The sequence below is a fragment of the Seriola lalandi genome, unplaced genomic scaffold (assembly GCF_002814215.2).
Source record: "Seriola lalandi dorsalis isolate HSWRI2012SDOR001 ecotype SW California unplaced genomic scaffold, Sedor1 jcf7180002054567, whole genome shotgun sequence".
Lineage (NCBI taxonomy): Eukaryota > Metazoa > Chordata > Actinopteri > Carangiformes > Carangidae > Seriola > Seriola lalandi.
This window is the reverse complement of record NW_019525120.1, coordinates 194,564-217,818: the sequence shown is the minus strand read 5'-3', so window position 1 is coordinate 217,818 and position 23,255 is coordinate 194,564. Positions and strand designations below refer to the sequence as shown.

The 23,255-nt window shown below is 41.0% G+C and overlaps 1 protein-coding gene across 1 annotated transcript in view; it reads right to left on the bottom strand.

Annotated features, from left to right (window-relative positions):
- Window positions 1-12,133: 12,133 nt before the first annotated feature.
- Window positions 12,134-23,255, bottom strand: part of rtn4rl1a (reticulon 4 receptor-like 1a) — an 81,399-nt gene continuing 70,277 nt past the window's right edge. The window contains exons 2-3 of the mRNA XM_023416572.2: window positions 16,734-17,188; window positions 12,134-15,777 (exon numbers count right to left, since the gene is read on the bottom strand). Coding sequence (XP_023272340.1) covers window positions 14,878-15,777; window positions 16,734-17,188 — 1,355 coding nt within the window. The 3' untranslated portion in view covers window positions 12,134-14,877. The remainder of the gene's footprint in view (window positions 15,778-16,733; window positions 17,189-23,255) is intronic.

Below are 23,255 nucleotides of genomic sequence, written 5' to 3'. Positions count from 1 at the left end.
CTTTAGCGAGAAACAGTGAGTGACAATGAGTGTTGAAACATTTTTTTTTTCAGGGAGCTTTTTTTTTTTTCAGTAAAGTATAAGCAATTCATAGCTTTCTTGTGTATATCATGAACCAACAACATATGGGTAGTTTCTTTCCATTTCTAGAGAATTCATTCTTTAGAATTCAGTCAGTCTTTTGCAAACAATAAAGAAAGTTGAATCGTGTTATGACAGCAGCCGTGCATGAGGCACATTCAGACTCATATGAACACTACTGTCTGTATTTTAGGAGCAAGAACACAGGGAGCTTAAACTACAAGGGGCCTCCTGCAGCTTCTGCCTCTGCCTGTTTGAACTCAGGTTGAATTCAAGTTCAGCTTCGTTATAAGAACTTGAATGACTTGACAAAAAAAGTCAGATTTTCCATGAATTAATACCCTAGAGTTATTTTTTTTTCTGAACCAACACGACATGTTTTCACGCAAAAAAATCACTCAGTCGAAAACTGATCTAATCTGTGACAATGGTTAACTTTACCCAGTGGTTAGAAACCACTCCCGACAACCGCTGAACCGCTTGTATGAAGTGACGGATAATATTACTTGTTCGAAAGTCACAGAGCTCAATTAAAAGACGCAAAATGATCACAAACAAACAGAGAACGACCACAGGGAGATAAAACACGACCTTAAAGAGACTTTCAATCTTGGAGTCCTGTACAAGAGGAGTCGGGGGCCTTTTACGTGTCCATGCCACCTGTCCACCAAATGCCCTTGGACTTTCTCCCCAGTCCTGATCACCTGTTCCCCATTCCCCATGAGTTTCCCACAGCTTATACTGGCCCAGTTTCACTCCCTCCTTGGCAGATTGTCAGTGTTGCTTCATGCCTTTGTCTGCCAGCTTCTTTACCCTGCATGTGATCCTGTTAGCTGCTTCTGATTATTCCACATGATCTGACAATTTCATCTATATTCTTGTGCCATCTGGTAACTGAAGCTGTATATGTTTGCACTTATTATATATTCAAACTCAAAACTTTTTTATTGCAGTACTATTTCAACTTGTCACTTTATATTTTGGGGAAAATTTGGGGTCTCCACTAGAATTTAAAATCAAATTCTCTGGGTTTATACTGATGGACCCACTGGCAGGTCGGAGATGTTTAATGGGTTAAAGATGCTTCTCCTTGATCTGGAACGGAGCACAGAAGGACCTGAAATCATCCAAGCTGATTACTCAAGTCAGTCTTTTAAGGAATAACTTCACCTAAAACTCTCAGTCCAAGCTTACATGTTAAATACTTGCATGTACACCTAGAGCGGATACATTATTCTCTGTGCTCTCTGGTGTGTTGTAACACTGTTTTATTCTGCCCCCCTTGGCCAGATCTCTCTCACGATTTTCATTTCAGTGGAACTTTTAAAGGGATAGAAAAAGAATAATAAAACAAATGCAGACGTTGCGTAATCAGGAAACATTGTGTTTCTCCTGCAAAGACACACATGCATACAGCATATGTGTATTGTAGCCAGCGCTGATTGGTTTTAATGACGTCTCTGATGAGTTTTGTTATGCTCGCTTACATCCACCAGCTCCGAAACTACTTTCTGCTGGTCTACAAATAAGCTGCCCACCAACAAAAATCTTATCTGTAATGATGATAAATACCGTGGCAACCATCCCTGCACAGGATTTGTCAATAAATACCATGGCAACATGTTGTCTGTAATATTCCTACCTTGAGGATTTCCATGAATGCCACATCAGCCCCAGTCTCTAAGGACCAACTGCAAGTCGTAACCTGCCCCCTGCCACACACACACACACACACACACACACACACACACACACACACACACACACACACGCACACACACGCACACACACACACACAGGCTTTAAAGTGTCTGGGACACACAAGGCTTAGACAGGCTCATAAAAACAGATTAAACCATGATGGATCAGGGAATCTGCAAAAGAAGTCAGATAAACAGGGTGAGGTTATGAAGAGGAGAAGATAAGGACAAGAATGACAAGAAGCTCCTTTGTTTTTCCTTTATTTCCCAGAGTCCTGCTCCCACCCTGCTCTCTCCCTTCTTCCCTCCTCCTGACTGTTTTTCCTGCCACCAGAACACACACACACACACAAAGCTCAAGCCAGCCAGGTGCAAGACAGGTACACGTAGGCCATTGTTCTCTCCCTCTCCCTTTATGTGGTTTTAATTTTCCAAATGCTCAGGATTTAATTAATAAGGGAACAGACTGAAAGCATTCCTGAGAATATCAACTACTACTCCAGAGGACTGCTCCATTTTCTCCCTCTGAACAACACAATGCCCAGCCACTCCTCATCCTACAACATTACACACATTTTGCACCAGTTATATTGCTATGCACAATGTTGAAAATCGTAAAATACGATGCTTCCAATTCTTCAAATATAATTCACGATATTCTAAAATAATATGTCCGTCTTTCTTTGTGGAGTGAATTTGTTCAAAATGACTACATGCTCAGATATCTGCAGGCACACAGGTATTAGAAATGTCACTCATGTAATGATCTCAGCCTGCTCCGACACTCTTTACAGTAGATTATGTAAAACCATGTCAATCTGTAGTTAGTCATAGAGTACAAACTACAAAGTGTGTGACATGATGAAATTCCTGTACACCAAAAGCTGGTAGAGGATGGCAGAGACACTGCAGAAAATAATGACGTAACGTATTCTTAAAAAACATTATTTTGGCCCAGAATTTACTCTCAATCAGCACATGTGATTTGTGTAAGGCACAATAAGTCATTAATCAATAAGAGAGATGCTGTGTGAGTGACCAAAATGGTGCAACACAGAGTTGAAACCTGCACTACTGTCTTAGAGGATTACAGCTGAACATGATCCAGCGTCTGTGGCCAGACGAAAGACTTTCTTGTCTTTAAGGACAGCCTCAGCATTGTGTGCTCTGAGGCATGATTGACCCTGTTACTGCACTTTGAGATACTCACAACTCTCAACTGTTAGCAGCTGTGCTGAAGCTGCTACACGCGAATATAAACTTATAGTCATTCTGTTTACTCCGCTCTCCTGCAGTCCTTTTTCCCCATATTATCAATGAATTTATGTCACTATGTACCGTATGAGACGGTATGAGACTAGTAACATCTGCCAAGTTCATGACAGAGTTGATCACGGTGGTGTGGTACAGTACTGAACCTTGCACTGTGAGGACTAAAACTGAACATCACCCTGTGTCTGCTGACAGCAGATTCATAATCATTCATAACCTTCAGAGGAGTGGACTCAGAGCTTTGTATTGTTGCTGGCCATATGGTGCATTTGCCTTCTGCAACCAAACGATCATTACCCCTCTGTCTGCTGTTCACAATGTGCTGAAGATGTTGTAAATACAATCAAGTCTTCTCTCTAGTTCAGGTAGGACTGAAGTGTGTTTGAGGGAAAAAAATCTGATCACAATTTACCTGACCAGCCCTGCATTTAATTGCAATTATTTTCTATGAACTAAAGACCTGGTGATCTACAAGGTAAAACATACTACTAGAACTATACTACTGGTATTGTAGCATATTATTACTAATAGTTTATTCAGTGTAGGGTGTCACTTAGTTGGATAAAAGTCAGCCTCTGACTAACTTTAGCTAGTGTTCTGTTGGAGAAAAAACACTGTAGATATAATTTCTTTATATTTATATTCTTTTTACTCTATCGGTGGTAACTTGGGTAAGATTTTGCTTAGAAAATATGCAAAAAATATAATGTGAAATATGTCAATTTATTTACAAAATGTATTTACAAGTTTATTTCACATTTTTGCCTTTGCTTTTTGGCATATTCCTAATAATATAATTGATTAATCAATCATCAAACATGAGAATGTTTAACTAATGGCTTAACTTAAAGTCAGAGGCTGGAACAACTGTAGTGGGGATTTTACAGCCAGGTCAGCCACAAATTTCTTTTATAACTAACGTTACTGCCTCCGGTAGACTAGAAAGAAAATGTAAATATTTATATTTCATACATTCATTCGTATAAGATAAAAAAAATACTATGTGTTTAAGATTTTAATTCCCATAATACAGACTCCACCTAGATCGTTTATTGAGTTTGCGACTCACCACTCTGTCCCTGTTTTTGAATCTCAAAACTATGTTCACCCATTTATCAAAGTGATAAAGAGTGGTGTGTCTCTTTCATGGAACAATCTTTGACCGAATATATCCGCCATGTTTTTTTCTCATAGTTTTCTTGGGACATTAATTAGCTACAGCTGGTTTTATTTGACAGTGAGAGTTATCGTTTTAGCCCGTGAAGTCGACGTCCGTCAATCAAAGCTTTCACCTCTTACAGTTCCTCAAGATATTAATAGTGTAAGTGAGTGTACAATTGCTTTTCCTCCGATATAAACACAATTAACCATTTATATCGTTTACAGCAACAACTGCTGTGTGCTGTTACGAGTCACACTGTAGCCCACTTGGTGGACTCTGACTTAGCAGTAAGGTGGTGTATATGAACCACCTGTGCTCTGCCCTGTCCTGCTGTGTTGTTGCCGCCATCCACAAACTCTGCTCCAAACACTAGCTGCTAGCTATGGATGGATTATGAGGAGATGGGGCCCATGGGCACAGACAGGTAAAAGCCTCTACACCAGCCACCATTTAGACACAAGACCCCCCCCCCCCCCAGACTGAAAGAGACACAAAAATGTGTCCCATCTAGTTGTGCTGTGTATCTTTGTGCTCGTTTTGCCTTTCTTTAGGATGGTTTTTCATCCCTTTGTTGTTCTGTGGTCTTTCACTGAACTCTGTGACTTCCAAACAAGAAATTTTAACAGTCCCCTCACACAGAGGCTCAGGCCCAGGAGCACCCTGACCTCTCTGGGCCTGTGCCCGCTGTAGGCCCTTTCAGTAATCCATCCATGGCTCCTATTGCTCATGTAACATTTTTATAAAGAGGATCACCTGCCAACAGCCTCATTGTGTTGTTGCAGGATGTTTTTGTGGACGGAAAAATCCTGTGTGGGACCACTCCCTGCTGCTGTGACTCACCTTGTTGGACATTGGTCATATCCGCTATCAGCATCAAGATGAAGGCTCAGTTTCCTGTCCTGTCTCCAGCTTGAATGCTTGCACGCCGCTGAGATACCGGGGGTCGCTTCTTCACTTCACAATGGTAGGTGTCCTCTGTTTGTGCTAATATGCATATCATGAGTGGATGTCAGGGGATCTGTTCAGTCTGTGTTTGTGAGCTTGGAAATATGGCTGCCAATACTGCTGGCTGTTTTGTTTTTTGTCCCATGATGTTTGTGTCATACATGTTGACGTTACATCTCGACAATTTTAGCTAATTAAAGATATACTGGGGCAGCTGTGTGATCCACTAATGGACAGGATGGCAGTTTGATCCTGGCCTTCACATGTGAAACTGTCTCTGAGCAAGACAATGAATCTTAATTGCTCCCATTGCTTAGGTTAGTGCTTTGGATGGTGGCTTTCCTCCATGGGTGAGTTTGTTTGTGTGGATGAGAGGCAAATTGCAAGATGTTTTGGATGAAAGCTCGCTATATAAATGCAGTGTATGTAGCAGTTTATTTGGCATCAGTATATGTTAGCAAGTAACATGAAATTACAGTATAGAAATGTGAAAGATGGTTCAGAGGTAAATGGTGTTACCATTACACAGTTTGTCCAACAGAGAGAACTGACAAATTTAATCCTGTAAAATATGTGTCTTTCCTTCTCACAAATGTTTGCTTATAGTTACATTTGATTGTTTTTGTCTTTAAATTTTCAAATATGTATTATATCTATCTGAAATCCATTATTGTTTGTGCTTTTGTGTTTATCTGTTGTGTGGGTGTTATGGGTGATATCTTGGTGTTTGCTATCAGTGTGCGTTATTTGCATTTGTATTCATTTTGAATTACTTTGTTGTTGTGGCTGATCTTATTTGTCTTTTCATTTGGTTGTTGTTTTATGATTCTATCATACTGTATATTTACAAGTGGTGAAATATGATGCTTGAGTACCGTGAACTTAACACTACAGGTTGTTACTGTTGTTTAAGGGATTTCCTATTGCCTTACAACAACCTTGAGTCTCCGTTACAGCTTCTGAGATGTAAACATGACTGTTGTCTTGTACGCAGCACATTCACATTATTTCCCTAATGTCTTTTGTCACACAAAGGATAAGTAGTCACATTAACATTTTCTCCACAGACTTCATATTCAGCCAAATATTTGAAAATTTGATCTCATCTTAATGGGGTTATGTGACATGTTGGTTTACTATTCTTCATTTCATAATTGCATCTTAACTGCTTCTCTTCTATGGTTTATGCTGCTGCTGCGGCCGCACTTAGTGTCACCGTTAAGCTTGTTTCCCTCTGTTGATGATCATACTGCTTATCATCATTTGATTCAAGCCATGAATGTTTGATTTTTCTAATAAGCTTATGGTAGGTGAATAATTACTGTATGACCAGGGAGTGTGTTTCAGCCTGCTGCTGCATATCAGGTGAATTTCTGGATTTAGATTTATCCATATCGGTGCACCAAGTATTATCTTCCCTGCACTGGTTGGAGGTGTTCTTTTGGGGATTAGCCACATGGTATCCGCATAATATCTGTTGTTGGGCTCTGTATCTACTGTAATGTGGTTTTCGATGAAGTTTATCATCACTGTGGCTTCTCTGCTGAGCTGAGCTTTGTGTGAGATTGCAGAATGTGATGAGGTCAGTGTGAAGACATCAAATATCTAAACTAAACTCTGCACATATTCTATATTCACAGGACTCAGTGTGAGTTGACTGTGTATAGTGTGTTGAATGTGTGACACCCATATGTGTTCATGTTTGTCTTGTAATGTTTTCTTCACCAGTTTAAAAAGACAAATCCTGTTGTAATTGATAATTACCCACCATTCAGAGTCATACAGCCTCATGGATGCCTTTTTAATATCATGTCATACAACTTGAAGTTACAATGACATTTTCGGAAATCTGTGTGATCAATCAGATCTTTTCAAAAGTTAAGAAGTTCTCAATCTAGAAACAGAAAAATATGAGAGTTAAAACTCAACATTTCTGAAAAACACCATCTGGCAGTCCTAAAACAAGTCCAGTTGGACTGTGAATGTGGTCGTTAGTAAGATTGATACAGATTCATAAATGATTAGATTACATTAATACTTCCTACTTTTAAGGAGCTCCTTTCGGATCCTGGTGACTTCAAGTAGTGGAGCCAGTCTATCTCGTACTGTAAGAAAGGCATCTTGCCTTCTCAGTCTGAGTGAGTAGTGAAGATGGCAGAACTGACCTTACCAAAGCAAAAATCCTTTAGCATTCATCGCAGGTGGCAAGTGCAATAATTTGATAGGAATGTGAGTTCTCAATTTGGGACATTGTGACAAGATCAAAGTTTTTTTATCAATGCAGCAGGTGAACCTTAGCATCATAAAAACTAAAAAGAGAATGACTCGCTGCCAAAAAGCAGCAAATAATTAATAATATAGAAAGACTTATGGTGTACGAAATAAGTTGGGACAGCATCTAGATGACAGGTGGAGGACTAAAAGTGAGATGCTGTCTCCTGTAGGAATGGTTTCAAACCACCCAGCACAGCAGAGCACTCAGAAATAATAGATAGGACCCCATTAGTGTGTGAGCTCTGGATGATGTTCCTATCTTCTTTTTTTTCTTCTTCAGGGAAAAGTAGGAAAAAATGCAGAAAGTCTTTTTATACTGCTCAGTGATGTTTTTTAGTGGGAGGGGCTTAGAGTGTACGGCATCACATTGAATTGATCGATTGTGAGTCGGGCAACCGCTTTGGTCCAGATTCAAATATCGCAACAACTATTGGCTGACTTTTCCTGTAGTTTAAACATGAGGTTGACATTCAGGGGTTTGAATGAAATGTCTTGACAGTTTTTTGATGGATTGCCTCGAAATTTTGTTTAGACATTCATGAATTGTAACAACTTTTGCTGATCCCTTAACTTTTCCTCTTGCATAACCAGCAGGTCAAACTTTTAATCTGTCTAATATTTGCTCACATAACAAGTCCTATCAGCCTCAGATGCACTTTATGCATAGTGCTAATTAACAAATGTCAACACACTAAAGAAGAAGGTAGTAAACATGGTAAACATTACTGGTAGTAGTATTGTCATTGTGAGCATAGGTTGCTGCCAGGTTTTTGTAAGTCTTGCTGTTGTTACACAGCTAACGTTAGCATTAATAGATGTTTACTTACCAGTCTAGAAGAAACGTTGTGAGCATCAAACATCATTCCTTTACTCGCTAAGAGCTGTCTCCAGCAGTGGAAAGAAATGCCACTCTTGTTTCCTTCTGTTTCTATCACTTTTCTATCACTTTTCTTTGCTAGTCAACATGGTTTCTTACCCTCTGGACAGCGCTACTTCTTCATCTGCTCATGTTCGACTGAGGGCAGACTGGACGCTACAGCTAGTACAAAGTCCAGCTGCTTGTCTTTGAACTTAGACTAGAACACCCGATTATAGCACCCACGTTTTAGCCTCTCTTTACTGGTTACTAGTCAGTTTTAGCAGTGATTTTAAGATTTTACTGATCACCTTTAAAGCACTTCATGGTTCAGCTCCATTGCTGAATTGTTGTTCCCCTATGAGCCAGAGCGAAGCTTCAGGTCCTCAGGCAGAGCTCTGCAACAGACTCAAGACTAAAGGTGACTGGGCTTTTACAGTTGGGGGTCCTCAGCTCTGCAACTCCCTGCATGCCTGAGGATCTGAAGCTGCAGATTCAGTGACATCTTTTAAATCACCTCTTAAATCGTATCTTAAAATTAATTCTTGCACCATTTATTGCCACAAAACTGTTCTTTCTTCACATTCGGTTGATAATTTCAGATAAATTTCAGATAATTTTTTAATGTTTTAAACTTATATACTTTATATATAGCTCCTTTTTAAGTACAGTCTCACAGAGCCACTAGTGTAGCTGTAGACGCTTAAGTTATGTTTGGTCCAAAATACATTTGGGCCAACGCTTTCTTTGTTTTACTTACCACATTATTTATTATTTACACCCACAAATACACCCACAGATAAACAAGCACCCCTCTGTCTCAGTCATGGTTTGTCAGTGTTATTCAGCTCTCAGAAGGGAATCAACATGGTGACAGTAATGCCTGACAGCTGTCACTGTTAGATGTGTTTGAATTAATCTAGACATCTGTTTCAAGATTGTTTGGTTTAGGGAACAGTGCATTAAAATTGTAGTTAGAAACACAAATATTGTTATTGTTGAGACAACATAGGCCTGTGTGTTACAGTGCAGATACAGAGAGTTCACTTATTTAATCCCAGATGATGAAACGTTTAATAAAGCTGCAGCAAGACTCGAACGCTGATGGAAACACACTGGCATGCATTTGATTCGCCCAGCACGCACAACAGATGATGAAGACATCAGCTACATATTCAAATGTCATTGCTCAGTTTTCTTTGTTGTAAGACTCTGCTGCTTTAAGATTGAAAAGGTCTCCAGCTGTGGCTCACTGTTCCCCTTTTTGTTCATGTGCACATTAACTTTTGTTCCCCTTTAAAAGTGTGATACTGTGGACTTGTCAAGTGACAATAATATTGAACATTGAAACCACTCAGTATGGTGGGTTCGGGCTAAAATGAAGTAAAAACAGGAAACGTGAAAGTATGAGTGAATGTTATGAAAGTTTTAAGTTGAAACAGAGGAGCATTACGTTTTTCTGACAGATCAAGTCGGATCTAGCAAAGTATGGGCTGGTGGTTTCATGGCTGCACATCCTCATTGGCTCCATTATGGCTCCACACTTTGACCTTTTTCCTAATTAGAATCAGATATCTGCCTATAATGAGTGTAATGTAGCCTGATGGAGTTATGGCAGCAGAAAGACGGCTGGTGTTAAATGGTGCTCTCAGGAAGGTACTGTAAGGCATGTGAGCTGGTGCGTGATAGATGCCCCGCGCTTGGATGGTGATGGGAAAGAAAATCAAATCACGCAGAGGGAATTCTGCTTGCATTCTGCAAGACAAATGGTGTATGCATCAATTTGGTGGAAACATCACGCATTTGCATTTCGCTGAAGGTTTGTCCCATTTCTTAGTTTTCCGCTCGTTTCACAAAATCTCTGACTGTTCATTCTAGTGGTGCTTTATTTCTTTCTTTTTCACCTTCCCCTGCTCTTTTCTGCTTGTCTTTTGCTGAGTCTCAACTCTACAGGGATTCACACAGAGAAATCAATTTTGCCTGGCCTCTTTGCCTTTGGAAGGAACATAGGCATATATAAATATTCACATGCGGCCATTTCAGATCCTCAGCTTAGGGACTGAACTAGTGGATGAGCAGTGCTTCTGTTTGATCATAAAGCCTGCATACATGCGTCTCTATGGATGATTTCTCTCTTTCCCTGTGTGTCCCTCTCTCCACAACTCTTCCTCGTCCTCACTACTTTACTTTCTCCCTCAATTCTTTCTTTTCTTTAACTTATTGCTTTGCTGTGATTGACCTTAACTGCATTTTTATATAGTCTCTCTTTGCCTTCTATCACATTTCCTTCTTGACTTTTTCCTTTCTTTTCTCTCTGCTCTCTCCCTTTTCCTGAATTTCATCCATCCCCCTTTCCTTCTGTCATTTATCGTTAATTGTTCCCTTCCTTGCTTCTCTCCTCAATTTTCTTTCCCCTTTTTTTCTGAGCTGTCCCTCCTCATATACTTTATTTTCTTTGTCCATAATTTTTTCTTCAGATCCATCACATTTCTGACATTTCCTTTCTTTGTTCTGACCTTTCTCCCTTTGATATTTACCACCCCTCTGCGTCTTTCTTCCTTCAGCAATATGTTCATTCATTTTTCTGTTTTTACTGAATGAATCCTCTCCGGCTTCATCTTTCGCTTTATTGTTGCATCTTTAATCTTGCTTCCTTTTTATTACTTTTCATTCTCCCTTTCTTCTTTTCTCATTACCTTGCTCCTTTGTTTGTTCCTTCCCTCCTCCTCCCTCAGCCTCACCAGTCATTCTTTATGGTTATATACCTTTTATTTTAAATCCCTTCATAATTAATGTGCCTTTACTCATGTGACTTCTGTTCTGGAAGCAGATTCATGTTTCATAAATCTCACTAAACTTGTTGAAATAGAAGCTCTGTGCTCTAATTTAAATTCTGATCGTCAGTGCACAGTTCCTATAGATGGATGAACACATTCAAACTGAAGGCCAGGCTTCGTTCAGGACACACGTGATTGACTGAACCCGTAGCAGATGCTGCAGCCACCCATGGTATACTGGCTGCTGGTCTGCTTGGTACTGATAACTACTTCATGGATTTCTTTCGTAGATATCTCCACCCCTCTGCCTTTAAATCCTTGTGCTTTACTCATTCCCTTTTCTCTCCCTCTCTCCCAATTGTCAGCTTTGTTTTACAAACAGAGCAGTGATACTGTCTCTCAGAGGCACACCTTTCCTCTTGCCCTAGCCGGCTGTCAGGCAGGATCTGCCGTGACACTGGGCGTACTTTGTACACCGGTGGACACGCACATATAGTACACAAACACTCATAGGCCTAGAACGATTCGGTGCCACGCACAAACACACATGTGCATGAATATGAACTCCGTGCAAACAATCAAGGTAGACGTGGCACATGCTAGCTCTCTGTTTGACCTCACCTTGACCTGACATAAGACGCCTCCCTCACACCATCACAGCTAATACAGCTCGACAGGTGTGTGTGTGTGTGTGTGTGTGTGTGTGTGTGTGTGTGTGTGTGTGTGTGTGTGTGTGTGTGTGTGTGCGCGTGTGCTTACAGTCATTCTGATGCATATTTTATATGAGGCTGCTGAGTATATGAGTGAAACTAGGACATGAAAGAGGCCAGAATATATCCTGGTTAAATGTGGGTATGTTTCCCTCCCAACAGTAGATGAATGTACATACTAATTCCATTACCTGTTTTACTTTTTGACCATTTCTCTTTCTTTTCATGGCCTTATCAGTCAGCCTCAGGGCTCATTTTGGAGGTCTGTCTATTAGCCACATACACATACAACGCATACCTAGATGTGCATATGCATTAACCAAAGGGAGGCAAACAAACACAGACCACCTCAGCCATTTGAGGACACTTTCCATTTAATGTTATTTATAAACAGCTTTTGAGTCTGGCATTGCTTGATAACCACATACAAAACATTTTGTCTTGCACAAAGGAAGAGAGGAGAGGAAAAGAATAAGGAGATAGGAGGGAGGAGGGGGGGGGGCAGGAGCGAAGAACGTACAGAGTGAGGAAGAGAATAAGCAGACAGACAGGGAGGGTGGAAGGAGGGGAGGTGAGGAGAAGGGGGAGGGAAATACAGAGGACTGAATAGGAGGATGGAAGAGAAAGGAGGAGCAGGAGACAGGCAGTGCAGTGTACCATTTATCTTGAATGAGTCAGCAAAACAAAACAAAAAAGATAGAATGGAAAAAAAATAATGATAATAATCATTTTAAATAAAAAATAAACTTCCAGTCTTTAGCTCCCTGTTTATTTACTTAGGGAACTACTGAGACACAACAGAGAGTCAGTTTCTCTTTTTTTTTTTTTCTTTTTCTTTTTACAAAAAAAGTCATTCTCACAAGAATAAACGGACACAATTTACATCACCTCTGGGTTCACAGCAGCACAAACAAATTCACCAGTAGGGGTCTCTAATCCTACATGTCAGGAGAATCACACCAGTGGCAGGCTTCTGTAACATTTCCATAGTCAGACGGGGCTCAGCGGGAAACGCACACAGGCAGGGGACCGCTGTGGCCCCTGCTCCAGGATTCCCATCCAAATCAGATATTACAAACCATACTAATACATTTTTGTGCTTTTTGTCAGCATGTCATAATTTTAGCTTTTTAGCTCGGTCATCTTTTGCATTCATGGGTAGCTTGTTTTAAAATAGAATGTATACCTTTGTAATGTGATAAGAAATAAAGAGACTTTTAGCATTACTGGCTAGTTAAGGTACCCGGATGGCCCGTATGTATCTGTACATGTAATCGAGCACTTGAAACTTTGGGTTAGGGACTCTGAAATAGTTCAGGTCTGAAGTCAAAGCCTGGACAGGATCTGCGGTGCTCTGCTCTGGGGTCTGAAAGCCCTGGACTGACGGGGGTTTGTTGGTTTCAGTGGGACAGGAAGGCTGTCAAGGTGATCAGACTTTGTTAGGGGCGTGTGTGCTTCAACATCTCCAGTTCATGGTTCCAGGTGCAATTTCCCACGGTCCACTTTGTCCTTCTCTTCTATTTTCTAAAGAAGAATCCAGAGACACACAAAGCACTCCAGGATTCGCTGTCCTCAGACGTAGCAGCATTAAAATTCAACTCTCCAATCAGGGCTTGCAGTTTGTCAAGTCCATCTGTTTTCGAGCGCTCTAATAAACACACAAGGGAGGACAAAGACAGAAGTTCTGTAGCAGTTTTTCAGTCCCTTTGCCCTGTGACGATCATCATCACAGATTCTGAACTGCGTCTGTTTTCCAGTCTTAGCAATTGATGAGACTGTTGCAGGAGAAATATTGCAGTCTTGTGGTGGTCGTCAGTACTTTCCCTGATTGTAGGGCCTTTTTTTTTTTTTTCCAACACGTGAAACCCTCCTGCCACTATTTGGATTGAATCATCTCTGCTTGAAGGGTAATATTTGTTCCATTAACCCCCACAGCATTAGAGAGGAAAGTGCATAAAAATTTCTGGGAATCAGAAGTTTTGTGAGCCAGGCTCAGGCCTCAGCTTTTCCATGGCCTGCATAAGTTGACCTTTCAGGCTCGTTGGGGCCTCTTGTTTGTAGCCAATGAGGTCGAAGAGTGAATGAGACTGTCTCTTACCTCCACAGTTTGTCCTCATTGGCCACTGGCTCTCATTAGGCACTCTAGCTATCGAGCTTCATTCTACCCGCATGGCTTTAGTGGTTTCTTTAGTGGACACACATTCATACTAACAGTAACACATAAGTTTTCACTTGCTCACTCCACTCACTCATTTGCACTGGCTGTGACAGGTTGGCTCATATAATGATTGGTTAGTTCTGAATGGCTTTTAAGTTGATGGGATGCAAGGGCAAGGACAGAGGACACCTTTTATCATGAATAGTTTGAAGAATTGTTATATAGATGTCTCACAACTCCAGAGAATACAGATTTGCAGTAAAGTGGGTTAACCCTGCCGTGAAACATGGAAGTAAAACCACTTCATTAGTGGACGTACAGTATAGTAATTATTGTTTTCACTGCTGAAGCTCTTCACGATGACGCATTGTACTGCCACTTGTGACTGCAGTAGTTTGTCTCTGAATCTTAAGGTGCTGCTGAGTGTGAAGTGTGACAGATATGAATGTCTGTGTCATTGTCTCAGCGTGAGCGACAGATGGAGGGTGCACAGAGAAAGTACTATTGTGTCACGAGGGCTAAACACAGACTGAGCCTTGAACTGTTTTGATCCTTATTGTGTGTTGTCTCACTATTATTCGAAAGAATCATTGGCTGGTTATTTTGTGGGACTGTACAGTTTTTATAAGTACATCAATTCGGTGAAGTAATCGATGCCACGGAGACGAACGCAAAGTTTTCCTGTTGTTTCCCTTGGTGACATCATCAAAGCAATGGGCTAAATAGTTTTCCCTGACTTCCATGGTTTGATTATGACTCGTAAAGATCCCTGCCTTAATACCTCAGGGATACTTCGACAATAGATATTTGATAATGTTCTTTATACACAGTCATGTACACACAGTTATGCACACATGCCTTATTTAAAGAGCCAGGGCAGGGTGTTTCAGGAGAATGAATCATAGAGTTGCATCACCAGCACAGAAGTGTCCATTTCCACTCTCAGCGTAGGATCACAGAGATGAGTGACAGCAGCAGAGATGATGAGAAACAGAGACTATAATCTGCAAGGTGTGACCCTGCTTTATTATTGGCTCTCTGGACCCCACTTGGTGGGCCGACAGAAGTTCTGGGGGTGCACTTGTTCTTCCTCCTTCCAGTTGCAGACAGGTCATATTTACCTTCATCTGGAGTATAGTCTTTGTCACCCCCCTCCCGTAGTATCTGCACCTCATTGAGCCCCCCTTTTGCCTTGCGGCCCCGGCGGGTACAGTTTCTTCGGCCTCCCTTAGGCGGCCGTGGCAGGGGCGAGGGTGAAGGCAAGCTGTATTGGTCCCCGTGGGGCAAGTACGGCCGCTGATGCTGGTTATGATGGTTTCTGTGACGATTAAGGTGGTTCAACGACTCTCCATGATCCATCTCCCCACCTGGGGCACCGTGTGCATGACCCTCGCCTGACAAGCAACTGGGCAGTTCCTCCTTCTTCAGTGTTTTCAGATCCTTTCCCGCCAGCTCTGGTGGTGAAACACACATCAGAGTGGAGGTGGAGCCTCTGAACCTCCGCAGCCAATCCCAGAGCGACAGGGCCTTGCAGTCACACTCCCAGGGGTTGTCATTAAGTCGTAGGTACTCAAGGGCCGGCAGTAGAGTCAGACTGGAACCAGATAGCTCAGTCAGGGAGTTATTAAACAGGTACAGGGTGGTGAGGCGGCGCAGGTCATGGAAAGCCTGACGGTCAACCCACTGGATTCGGTTTTGGTGGAGGAGCAGGCGGTCTAAGACCCCCAGACCACGGAAAGTGTTCTGGCGAAGGTTCCATAGTCGATTGCCGTGCAGGAAGAGATGACTGAGGTTCAGCAGGTCGATGAACAGGTCATCCTCCAGGAACTCTAACTGGTTGTCCTGCCAGGATGTAAAACAGCAGCTTAAGGTGGATTGAAGTACATTGAGTTGAGCATCATTTCTTATTATTTTATGAATAATTTTACATTAAATTACTGTATTGTGATATATTGTTTTTTGGAAAAACATTGTTAAGAATCTTGTAACATAGTTTGTCAGCAATGGTTTGCCTTTGTATGGCTTTTAGCTCACTTCTGGCATCACATGAGGAAGCAGTGAATTTACAATATTATACATTGTGCAACAAAAAGATTAGGTTTGTCTCATTACACAGAATACATTCAAAGATCATTAAGTGCAAGAAATAGCTGGACTAAGGAATTCAAAGTTAGTATTATTTTTTGATGCAGAATGATCTGTACAGCGTCCAGAGGGCAGTGCAAAAGCTAGAGAAAGTGGTGAGCAGTGTAAAACAGGTCAGAAATGATTTTCTTTTCCTTTTTGAATAGTGTGTTTGAGGTCGACGACTTGGTTATAAGAAAGGCACCAATAATTGTCAGTCTTGTACTCACAACAAGCTACATTTGACAACCTATTGTAACCAACTGTGATCGACAACATAACAATGTTGTAGCTGTAACCTTCACCCCACTCACTCAGTATTAGTACCAATCTATTTTCCCATCAACAATAATGAGGTCCTTTCCATATAGTAAAACCATTTCTTTTCATAAACCCACCATGTGATTAATGAAATCATATAGGCTAGCCTGGATTTCAATTCCTGTATGTTTTCCTCCAGTGATTGACCACACAAGCTACACTGTGGGCTACTTACTGTGTGGGAGGCTTTGTGGTATTTTCCCTGCACTCAGGATAACAGCTAGCATTTGATCAGTGTCCAGTTCATAGATAGTAAGTGCTGAGCCAAGCTGATGGACAGATTACACCATAATGCGATTGTGGCTGCAGATGCACTATACAGTAGAGATAAAAGGCGGCTGTTATCCATGTACCTGTAGGTAGAGATACTGGAGATTATGGAGGCCTGCAAAGATCCCTGGAGACAGGCTGATCAGGCCACAGTGGTATAGGTGCAGGGCATGTAGCCGACCCAGGCCCACGAAGGTGTCCGAAGCGATGGCCTTCAGGTGCCGGTTGTCCCCTAGGTCGAGCTCCTCCAGGCGGTCGAAGCCGTGGAACGTGGATGGTTGTATGTAGGAAATGTTGTTGGAGTAAAGCCACAACATGGTGGTGGTGGGTGAGAAGTGGCCACGAAGCAACCTCTGGATCTTGTTGTTCTGCAAGAAGACGCGCTCGCTCTGGGCGGGGATGCCCTCGGGCACGGCATGGAAGTTGTGGGCCTGGCAGGAGACGGTGCTAGGTGAAGTGTAGCAGATGCAGTGACGAGGGCAGGGCAGAGAGAGATCTAGGCCACACAGCACCAACAGTAACTCCACCCCACCGTAACCTGAGAGAGGAGACGTGACAAAGAGATGGAAGGAAAAGGAGCGAGAGAGAGAGAGAGGGACGAGCAGAATTAATTGAATTCATACAGCACGACTTCTGTTATCAGACGCATCTTGAATGAAACACTCATTGCTCTCAGTTTACAAGGACAACAATAGGCATGGTTCAGTGCAGACAAATTACAATGCTGACACAAATCTGTTACAAACACACACGTACGCACACAGACATTCACATATTGTTTCATGAGCCCATCCTTCTTACATATTTTTCAATCATCCTCAAACTGTTTACCCTTAACCTTGCCTTCCCGTGACTGTTATCTTCATCTTAAATGGTTTCCAAACCTGAAATCTAAACTCAGGGGGTCGTTTTTTCACGTTTTGCAAAAACCTTGAAAATCCTTAATACCAAGAGGCCCCCCTCACCACCACAAACACACATAAAAAAACACTACTCAGGTACACAAACACGTTTTGGAGCAGAGCGTGTGCGGTCTTGTGTTTTTTATTGTGCGATAGTATGATTGTCACAAAGATATGCACATTTTTATTCATGCGTTCCTTGGACCAATCCCAATGATACAGCACACACACACACACACACACACACACACACACATTGTATCATGCACCGCGCAGTGTTATATCCTTTGCTTATCCTCTAAAGGCGACAGAAAATCGATGTTTCTCCTGCTTACAAGTGAACACGCATCACACCTGTATTACATTCCCACAATAAGGGAAACGGAGAAAGAGGGATATAGGGAGAAAGAGAAGGTGGAGGATGAAGCGGGAATCATCTGCAGCATGTCTGTGAAGTGGATATTACTTTTTGTTTTCAGATCCCCCTCATCTCACTCCTTAGTTATTAGATTTTTTTTTTTCTTGCCTTGGATCATTCTGGTGTTTGATGTATTGTGGGGTCGGGGGAAAAGAAGGGGTAAAGGAAAAACTGACGAGAGTGGAGAGACATGCTGATCCAAGGAGAAATTTCAGAACAGAGGGGGGGCGGTGGGGTTAATACAATATGAACATTGTGTGCTAAAAGTGTCCAACCTTGTGTGTGTGTGTGTGTGTGTGTGTGTGTGTGTGTGTGTGTGTGTGTGTGTGTGTGTGTGTGTGTGTGTGTGGGGCACACACGCGCACAGTGGACAGATGTGATGGACAGATGTCGTGTTGACCATGACACCGCTGCTCTGTAAAGAACAACATGTTCTGAAATGTCGGCAGAGGACAGAGCAGTATTATCCTGTGTGGTACACATGTGTCCCTATAGCTCTGCTATAACACTTGTGTAACCAACACACAGGTAACATGCCGCATGTGTTGTGTGTACGTGTCAGCATGTGTCTCTATATATGTGACATTTTATCTCAGACATATTGTAAGAAAGGGGCCTGTTGTAGTTGACGAGGCTGACCTTTAAAAACAACAAAAAAAAACATACAGCTACTGTCATCATGGCAACCCATCTGCTGTCCTGTGGTACCAACAACAAATCAATACTCTTCAATCTTATCATTTCCTATGAATATATAACATTTTCAAATTTGGATGTTTGAGCGATAACTGCTTAATTATTTTTCGAATTTTCACTATTTAATTGTGAATAATATGCACAATGTATCATAGGTTTATGAAATATTATTTTTATGCTGTATGATTTCTGTTAGCAGCCTAGATTTAACTTTTTAGCTATTTGTAAGTTTTGTTATTGCTTCACAGCCAACATTAGCATATGCAGCTGTTTACTAGAAAAAAATGTTGCAAGTTTAGCATCAGAGTTAATTATTTTACTCACCAAGAGCTAGGCGTGAAAGCAACGCCAATGTTAACTCTTGTTTCTGTCAGGTGTTCTCTTCTACTGAAGTTAGCACACTAACCAGCTATCCTCAGCCCGTATCAGCCCATCTTGTTCTGATAGCGACTCACTATAACCTCTAATCTGTGCTGAAGACGTAGCGGTGCTCAGAGGGTGTTATTATAAGGTCTTGTATTATACAGACAACGGTGGCTGAAGCACTTGTTCAGCGACAATCACCCCCACCCACCACTGGCAAGAAACCATGTTCAGGGGCAGAGAACACTAACAAATAACCCCTTGAAGGAATGAATATGTGTTAGCCAAGCTAGCAGAATGGCTCTGTGACCGGCCATACGGGCCAGGCAGTCAGTCCACCACTTTGGTCCAGACTGAAACAGCTCAACAACTGCCTCATAGATTGCCATGAGATTTTTGTACAGACATTCATGTGGTTTGAAGCAGATATTCATGTAGCCCACAGGATGAATTACTATGCTGATGCCCTCTCTTTTCATGTAGCGCCAGCATCAGGTCAATATTTGAATTTGTACAGTACTTTGATTTATCACCAAGTACCGGCAAAATGACTGACGTTTCCATCAGCTTCAACTGTATATTTTTCTTTAGCATGATAACATTTGCGAATTAGCACTAAAATGCTAAACTAAGATGGTGAACGTGGTAAACATACCTGCTAAACATCAGCTGCTAGCATGACTTTTAGTTTTACTTAATTTGTTATCGACAACTGGATGTGCGAATACCCTCATCAAGAAAATAAGAAAACTTTAGACAACTAAAATTTAATTTCAAATGTACAAACTCAAATCCTCAACCAGATTCTGTTGGAGTAATATTCTTTAGACTGATAAATACAAGAACACTGTGATGAATAGATTCTTTATCTGCCACTGCTGTCAGGTCTTTGCAGCTGTATCATACTGTGAACAATTTTAACTGTCACATCAAATGGAAATGAAATGGAGCATCATTTTCTACACATTTCCCCTTCAGCTTGACAAGATATTAGGGTTTAAACGATTTGTCCATGCAACACGTGTTCATACACGATAGGCTTACTGTTGGGTTGGAGGCGGGTTGAATAATTAATATAAAACAGTGATCAAGTCACATTTATTACTGATGCATATGCTGAAGATGCAGTCACCTTAGTAACCCTTTTCTCTTTCATCACCCTTCCTCTTCATTGAACTTTTATCTGCTTCTCAGTATTTTTTTTCTCAATCTGCCTATGGGCTTGATCGGACGTTGTTGGTATGAGCTGTAACATGCAGCGTGTATTCAGTCCCTTGGGGTATCAAAGGATTTTATCTTTGTATCTCTGTTCTTCCCTCCTCTTCTCTACTCCTCTGCTTTATCTGTCCATCTGTGTTGCCCTTTTGCTTCATGCTTCTCTGCCTTCTTTCTCCACAACGTTTACATTTTCCTCCCTCCACAGCTTTATCATGCACTGCTCTGCCCCGCCTGCTGTGTCTGTTAATTAGGTATAAAGCTGCTATTTGCTACGTTGCGTAACTGAATGTGTAAAACTGTGTGCTCTATGTGCATGTCTATATGTATCTGTGACTGTGTCTTAGTGAGAATCAATTTATCACTCAAATTTGACTTTATGCTTTAAGCTTATATATTTTATTGTAAAAATAGACTAGACAGTGACATTTAGCTTTAAAGTCTGTGTATCTCTCTCAAGTCTGCTCTACACCTGAGCAGAAAAGGTTCATCACAGTTTCATTTGTTCAAGCCTCAAATGAAACACAAATCACAAGTGTGTGTGTGTGTGTTCTCAGTTAACAATGTTAAACTCAACCGTGGAATGTTCCCACTGGTCCCATTAATTTATTTTACCTTCAAACAGTCTTCAGCACAAGTCTGCTTGACACGTACTTGTGATATTGCTTCTAGTGTTAGTTTGCATTTCCAATTGCTTCTGCTTCCTCGTTGCCTTCTGTTTACCCCTGCAGTCTTTCATTTTTTATTTCTTTTTGTATTTTCCTCATCATCACTTTATGACTTCCTTCTTCATCCCCTTTGCACCTTTCATTATTTCCAATTATATCCTCTATTCTTTTTACAATATAATATGTACATATGCGTTTGGGAAAAAAAAAAAAAAATGTCTGTGGGTGTGTATGTTTGAGCCCATCTGAGAAAATCCTGTGCAGATTTTTGTACATCTCTGCTTTCAGACGAACTGTGGGTGTTAAAAGTTTACAGATTGAGAGATGGAAGTGATGATACTAGATGGAAAAGCTGCTGACTGCCATATGGCTCTGACACTGGGGGCAGTAAATCTCCTACCAGCATTCAGTTGTTCAGACATTTTATTTGTTTATCATTTGCCTCATAGAATATGGAATTATCTCTGTTCATTGATAGTGTTAGTCTGCTTTTGATAGTAAGGCTGCAAAGGAGAAAAAAAGGTTTGTGATTCAATTTTTCAATAGGATTAATATTCAGATTATGCATGAGCTGTTTGTGCATGCACTGTTTTCAGCCCCAGTGAGGGAGAATCACCAATCCTACATCAACAAAAAAAAAATCTTGATACCTTGTTTCCAAAACATGTTTTCAAACATCTTAACTCCGAGTCAGCACATCCTTGGATTTACTCCTGCAGATTTTTGACTGCCTTCAGGGCTGCAGCTCTAGCGCAGCTTCGAATACATAAATAGATACTAATTGCAAATCAGCAATTAGCCGAAGCATCAAGCTGGCATTAAGCCAAGCCTCAAACTTGTAACAACTCCCAGTTAGAAGCGTCAAGGTACATAAAAATCTGTTTCGCCGATGATTCTTCATGACGCGTTTCCCAATGTTCTGCAGCTAAACAGGAAAATGAATCAGGGTTAGTTTTCTTTAGAGCGATGTGTGCCTGGTGTGCATCTCTGGTGTAATGTTTTGAAGCTCATTTGATAACTAACTCATTAGAATTGTTATAGAGACATATTTTATTTTTTTAAATTTTGCCGTCCAGGTGCTGTTGAACAAAGATGGAGAGCTGTGCGTGGACTGCTGCTTCATCATCTTGTGTTCGCTTAATCATTTGTAAATTTGATTACTTGATCATGGGAAAAGCAATGTATGTATATATATATATATATATATATATATATATATATATATATATTCCAGTTCATTTGGCTCAGGCACTGCACCTTGAAAACCCTTTGTGACTACATGCTGTGTATAAATACAATTTAGTTTTTCAAATTCATTGAGTTTCAGTCTTTTATGTGTTAATTCACATGTTCATACTGCGATGATGATGAATATATATGATAATATATATGTATAGCAATAAAAACACATGCCTATAAATATATAATTACTGTATATAAGTATCTGGACAAGTGGACATTACAGCATGTAACTTTAATATGCTGGTACGTCACTGTAGCTCAGTGTCATTGTTGCCCACTCTCCCTCATTTTTTGTTGTTTCTCCACTGTCTGTAATAGAGGCTTAGTTCAAATTCATTCCATAGGTGTTGTGAGGGTCAGAGGTCAGAGGTCAGGTGTCCATGCAGGCATTCAAGTTCCTTTTCAAGTTGGCATTGTAATGTTGAAATCAGAAATGGCCTTCCTCAAACTGTTTTATTACTTTTTCTTTTTCTTTTTCAAGAAATCATTATATACCTTATATCGTTGGTTTTCATTTTGACTTTTTTTTAATTTTTTTGGGTCAAAAAAAGAGGGAAATTCAAGTTGTGTTTATGTTTCTGTTATGATACCACCCCTACATTAGTGTTCTCAACTTCTGACGATGGTAACATAGTTTGACTTGTTATATATCTGTGAAGGCAGAGCTACAAATACTTCATAATGTCACTAGACTTCCAGCAACCAGAAGCAGTTAACCAGCTGTGGGGCTGTTGTTGTTAGCTGTTCTGTTTTGCTCTCAGTCTCGCCTGCATGTAGCTGCATGGCTGTGCCTGGACTCTGCATGTTGGTGACTCAGTCGTCACATGAATCAAAGAGTAACATATGGATTGCTGAGGTTACAGAGAAAAGCTGTCGCTGTGAGTTTTCAGTCTGGCTGTGTGCCATCATCACAACTGGACCTATGAAAGAGAGACAGCTAATGCTAGCTAGGCACTCTCCTCACTCTAATGCACGTCAGACGCAACACTGAGTTGTGTGAGAGCTGCCGATGACTCAGCATGTGTTGCAATAACATGAACCAAAAGTTAAGTCTAGTGGGAGTTAATGCTAATGTTAGAAAGCTCAGCTAACTAGCTTTCA